The sequence below is a fragment of the Tachysurus fulvidraco genome, chromosome 2 (assembly GCF_022655615.1).
Source record: "Tachysurus fulvidraco isolate hzauxx_2018 chromosome 2, HZAU_PFXX_2.0, whole genome shotgun sequence".
In the NCBI taxonomy this organism is placed as follows: Eukaryota; Metazoa; Chordata; class Actinopteri; order Siluriformes; family Bagridae; genus Tachysurus; species Tachysurus fulvidraco.
In genome coordinates, this window is record NC_062519.1 from 18,436,562 (window position 1) to 18,442,561 (window position 6,000).

The 6,000-nt window shown below is 46.3% G+C and overlaps 1 protein-coding gene across 3 annotated transcripts in view; it reads right to left on the reverse strand.

The window, feature by feature from the left end:
- Positions 1 to 6,000, reverse strand: part of LOC113637026 (plexin-A2-like) — a 59,182-nt gene that overhangs the window by 20,874 nt on the left and 32,308 nt on the right. For all 3 annotated transcript variants that reach the window (XR_007140015.1, XM_047810483.1, XM_047810482.1), the window contains 4 exons: positions 5,858 to 5,972; positions 5,545 to 5,745; positions 5,268 to 5,364; positions 4,901 to 5,100 (listed from right to left, as the gene is read on the reverse strand). Coding sequence is in view for 2 of the 3 variants with exons in the window: in XM_047810483.1 (XP_047666439.1) it covers positions 4,901 to 5,100; positions 5,268 to 5,364; positions 5,545 to 5,745; positions 5,858 to 5,972 (613 nt within the window). In the remaining variant the exon portion in view is untranslated. The remainder of the gene's footprint in view (positions 1 to 4,900; positions 5,101 to 5,267; positions 5,365 to 5,544; positions 5,746 to 5,857; positions 5,973 to 6,000) is intronic.

Sequence of the window (6,000 nt, forward strand, 5' to 3'; positions counted from 1 at the left end):
TTCAGTCTGTCTGCTTGGCTGTTTCCTGTGCATTGCTGCAACTGCGATTTAAACTCGGTGGCTATTTGGAGTTTAAACCGCAAGCTATCTTCTTTTGTGGGGCTGCTGCCTCTGCTTTGCTGCTGCAATTCAAACTTGACGGCTAATTAGAGTTTAAACCAAATCTCCTTTTGGTTTCGCGAAATGGGACTATAAGAGGTCGTGATTACTATTAGTATACTTGAGCCGAAAAGGAGGTTTGATGACGCTTTGACCTTACGGTAAATCAATAATGCTTCTATATGCTATGCTAGGTTATATTATTGTATGTTATGCTATGTTATAAGATGAGGTTGTGCTATGCTTTTGCTATGCACGTCACGATGGGTCATGCCATGCTTGCTTTGCTAGGCTAGATTATCTCATGCTAGGTAATGCTATGCCTCGATATGCTTTGCTATGCCAGCTCGTTATGTTATGGGGCTGTTTCCTCTGCATTGCTGCTGCTGCGAGTTAAATTCGGCGGCTATTAGAGATTAAACCGCAAGTTATCTCCTTTTGTGTTCGTGATATGGCACTATAAGAGGTCGTGATTACTATTAGTATACTCGAGCCGAAGGGGACGTTTTGAACTTACGGTAAATCGATATGGCACGCATGTTCGTGTCTAATGGTGCGTTTGTTGAGCCGGAAGCGACCGGGCTGGCATGTTGTACAGTCTGTTATGCTAGGTAGGCTACGTCTTGCCAGGCTATGTTGCATTATGCTAGGCTAGACCAGGTTAAGTTACGTTATGCTATGTTATGACTCGCTAGGCTGTTATGATACGTTATGCTATGCCTCACTAGGCTATGTTAGGTGAAAGTGACGTGACATACGGCTAAGTATGGTGAACCATACTCAGAATTCGTTCTCTGCATTTGACCCATCCAAAGTGCACACACACAGCAGTGAACACACACACCGTGAACACGCACCCGGAGCAGTGGGCAGCCATTAATGCTGCGGCGCCCAGGGAGCATTTGGGGGGTTCGGTGCCTTGCTCAAGGGCACCTCAATCGTGGCCGGACCGAGACTCAAACCCACAACCTTAGTTAACAAGTCAGACTCTCTAACCATTAGGCCGCGACTTGTTATGCTATGCCTCACTAGGCAATGTTATGCCCTGTTAAGCTATGTTAGCCTAGCGAGGCATAGCATAAGCTATGTTAGCCTAGCGAGGCATAGCATAAGCTATGTTAGCCTAGCGAGGCATAGCATAACCTATGTTGGGTTATGTTATGCTATCCCCTGCTAGGCTGTGTTACATTATGCTATACCTCGCTAGGCCAGGTTAGGTTACGTTGCCCTATGTTATTCCTCGCTAGGCTGTTATGATACGTTATGCTATGCCTCACTAGGCTATGTTGGGTTACGTTATGCCATGCCTTGCTAGGCTATGTTAGGTTACGTTATGCCCTGCTAGGCTTTGTTACATTACGTTATGCTATGCCTCGCTAGGCTATGTTAGGCTACTTGATGCTATGCCCTGCTAGGCTATGTTGCGTTATACTATGCCTCACCAGGCTATGTTAGATTACGTTATGCTATGCCCTGTTAAGCTATGTTAAGTTACGGTATGCTATGCCTCCCTAGGATATGTTATGCCCTGCTAGGCTATGTTATGCTATGCCTCGCTAGGCTATGTTAGGTTACTTTATGCCATTCCCTGCTAGGCTATGTTGGGTTACGTTATGCCCTGCTAGGCTATGTTACGTTATGTTATGCTATGTCTCACTGGCCTATGTTAGGTTACGTTATGTTATCCCTTGCTAGGCTTTATGTTATGTTATGCTATGCCTTGCTAGGCAATGTTAGGTTACTTTATGCTTTGCCCTGCTAAGCTATGTTAGGTTACGTTTTGCTATGCCCTGCTATGGTAGGTTCCGTTATGCTATGCCCTGCCAAGCTATGTTAGGTTCCGTTATGCTATGCCCTGCCAAGCTATGTTAGGTTCCGTTATGCTATGCCCTGCCAAGCTACGTTAGGTTCCGTTATGCTATGCCCTGCGAAGCTATGTTAGGTTACATTTTGCTGTGCCCTGCTATGTTAGGTTCCGTTATGCTATGCCCTGCGAAGCTATGTTAGGATACGTTTTGCTATGCCCTGCTATGTTAGGTTCCGTTATGCTATGCCCTGCCAAGCTATGTTGGGTTCCTTTATGCTATGCCCTGCCAAGCTATGTTAGGTTCCGTTATGCTATGCCCTGCAAAGCTACAATAGGTTCCGTTATGCTATGCCCTGCTAAGATGTGTTGGGTTCCGTTATGCTATGCCCTGCTAAGCTATGTTATGTTACGCTATGTTAGGCCTCGTTGGCTGTTATGATACATTATGCTATGCCTCGCTAGGTTGTTATGGTGCTTGGTGCTGTGCCTTGCTGGGCTTGTTTTGTTGCGTTGTGCTGTGCCTTGCTAGACCGTGTTAGGTTACATTAGTCTATGTTGTGCCTCACTAGGCTGTTGTGATACATCAGGCTGTGTCTCGATAGGCTGTTGCGATACATTGTGCTGTGCCTTGCTAGGCGATAGGTTACGTTGCGCTATGTTATGCCTCACTAGGCTGTTATGATGCGTTGTGCTATGCCTCGCTAGGCTGTGTTATGGTGTGTTGTGCTGTGCCTTGCTGGGCTATGTTGTGTTGCATTGTTAGGCCGTGTTAGGTAACGTTACCATATGTTGTGCCTTGCTAGACTGTTGTGATGCGTTATGCTGTGCCTCGATAGGCTGTGTTGTGATACGCTGTGCTATGCTCCGCTGGGCTGTGTTATGGTACAGTATATTGTGCTGTGCCTCGCTAGGCTATGTTGTGTTGCGTTGCGTTATGCTAGGCCTTGCTAGGCCATGTTAGGTTACGTTGCACTGTGTACCTCGCTAGGCTGTTGTGATGCGTTAGGCCATGCCTGCTAGGCGTTTACGTTGTGCTGTGCCTCACTAGGCTGGTGTGATGCGTTAGGCTGTGCTTTGCTAGGCGTTTTGTTACGTTATGCTGTGCCTCGCTTGGCTATTATATGTTGTGCTGTGCCCTGCTGGGCTGTGTTGGGTTGCGTGGTGCTGTTGTAATGTGTTGTGCTGTGCCTCGCTGGGCTGTGTTGCGTTACGTTATGATATGCCTTGCTGGGCTGTGTCGGGTTGCGTAACGCTGCGTTATGCCTTGCTGGGCTGTGCTTCGCTGGGCTGTTGTAATGCCTTATGCCATGTATTGCTGGGCGTTATGTTGCGTTGTGCTAGGACTCTCTAGGTCGTTATGATGCGTTATGCCATGCCTTGCTAGGCGTTGTTACGTTATACGATGCCTCGCTAGGCTATGGTATTTTGTGCTATGCCCTACTAGGCAGTTATGATATGACATGCCATGACTTGCTAGGCGTTATGTTGCGTCACGCTGTGCCTTGCTAGGCTGTTGTGATATGTTATGCCATGCCTCGCTAGGCTGTTATGATACGTTATGCAGGAAATATTTACTGGCAAATGGTTTAACTTCTTAACTTGACATGGTTAAATTTTAGCCAGCAATGAAAATGAAAAGCTTGATTAAATTTCTCTCCTCTCTGTAGCAGTGTCCAGCGAAAGATAGTGACATTTAGATTGATAATCAATGGCTCCTGGCCCTGCTTGTATTGTTTCTGTTCGTTACAAATAAATAAATAAATAAATAAATAAGTAAATAAATAAATAAATAAATGTTCCAAAGCTGGAAAGGCCCCGAGAAGCATCCTAACCGCTGCTTCTTCAATTATTTAATAGATGGACTTACCCAAGGTTTTCGCAGGAGTGTTTGGTTGACTACTCATTAGTTTGCCTATAATTTGCTTTCTGCCGTTAAAGAACCTGAAATTGTTGGAAAAGGAAGTTAAGACTGGATTTCTTGTTGGGTCTTTTGGAAGTCTCCTCGGGTTGTTGGATGGATCCTAGAGCTAGAGATAGCTACTCGGGATATTCAGGGAGGAGGCACTTGGTTCTCGTGTTCTGTTTGTGATTGAGCTAGCTCTGCTGCTGCTACGCTAGCTCTCCTCCTCTGCTGCTGCTAGCTCTCCTTTTCTGCTGCTGCTAGCTCTCCTTTTCTGCTGCTGCTAGCTCTCCTCCTCTGCTGCTGTCCCTAAGGTAGCTGAACCAGGAGTGGAAAGTTAAAGGTTCTGGTTGCTCCTTGGGAAATTGGGATGGCATGATGTTCATGATCTGGAGTCTTCTGCAGCCTTGAATCGTACACAGGCACTGAGCCTTCCGTTGGTTTTGGGGGGTGTTTAATGGTCAGTGGTTGCTAGTACATGTTAAAGGAACTGCTTTCCGTGCCTGATAACATGTCCTCTGCTCCGTTGGTATTTTACTAATAAGTTTGGCTAGTGAAAAGCTCGCTTTAATACTCTGCTGGCCAAACTTATTAGTAAAATGAGTATGGTATGGTCTGTTTGGGGGGGATTTTATCTGGCTGCTTTCCCAGTTAATGGGAGATTGTCCCCCCACGAAGCTGCTGCTGTTCCCTGACTAGCTTTCATGGAGCTCATGAAAAGGAAGGGGAATTCAGAACAGAGCCATACCGCCAAATGTAAATTTCATAAGCTTGCAAATAAAAAATTTAAATATTTCAAAGAATTGTCTTTATTTTGACTCAAGTGGTCCTGACTGAACTGAAATACTGTGATTAAAAAAAACATGACATTTGCCACCTTTTCTTAATGTCACTTGTCACTAGTTAAACAAAGTTAAAATGCCACCACAAGACCATCATGAGGACACCCACCTGTGGCCCCCTGTGAAGAAGCATTACTGCTGCTTTACAGCACTGTAAAGTAATTAATTGTTAATTAAATGTTTATCATTTTTCCTCTACACCTAATTATGTGTGGGAATGTTAATTAGGTATAATTAGAGCAGCGCACTGACCTCTGTGATGCGGGGGTGTGCACACTTGTGGTGTTCGTTCGGTCCGAGCCACGGGGGGCTGAGTGAAGCTCCTGGTGACGTGCAGTGTTTACGCAGCATACAGCGACCCTCACTCTCACACCAACCACAAGAGAACCTTCGCTCGGCCTTCAGACACACACCACAGCTTTCCCTTTGAGCAGCACACTTATACAGGTGCACTGTGGGATACACGCACACACACACGCACACACGCGCACACACACACACACACACACGCACACAATTAACTGCCAAGTTTTTGGGAAACACTACCTGTCTGTATCACCTACAGTATGTCTGTTTATATAAATATATATTTTTGCTTTGTGTGTGAGAGTTTTGTTACCTTTAATTCTCTCAGGATTGTCGATGATGAAGTTGTTGTTCCACACGATGGACAGATCAACTGCCAGCTCACTGACCTTCATCCCCTCGTACACATACTGCAGAGAGAGAGTGGAGTGGAGAGTGGAAATGGTGGATTCACAGTAGGGTGTGTGTGTGTATATGTGTGTTTGGGTGTATAATATATATATGTGTGTTTGGGTGTATTATATATATATATACGTGTGTGTGCGTGCGTGCGCGTGTGTGCGTGCGCGTGTGTGCGTGCGTGCTCTGACCGAGCGGTTCTGACACTGTACACTGGTGCTGTTGAAGCGCAGGGCTGTAACTCTGTGTGTCACTCCCTGGATGTTGAACACACACTCGTAGCCTCTCTGCCCTGATTGAGGCTGTGGAAGGTTCCAGGCCTTCAGCGTGATTGGCTTCACGTCTCCTGCTGCAATCACCACCTCCCCTGAGCTCACCAGCTGAGGACACAACTGCAGCACAGAGGTCAAAGGTCAGTGTTCAGCATCGTCAGGGCCAGGTATATCCTGTGTGTGTGTGTGTGTGTGTGTGTGTGTGTGTGTGTGTGTGTGTGTGTGTGAGAACCTCTGATGCATTGACATGTCCCTCGAGGAAGGAGCAGCTGTTCGGGTCATGTGTGCAGGTGTTTCTGTATTTACACCAGTGACACTGGAATGCACTGCTCACACATGACAAACACCTACACAAACACACACACACACTTCTGC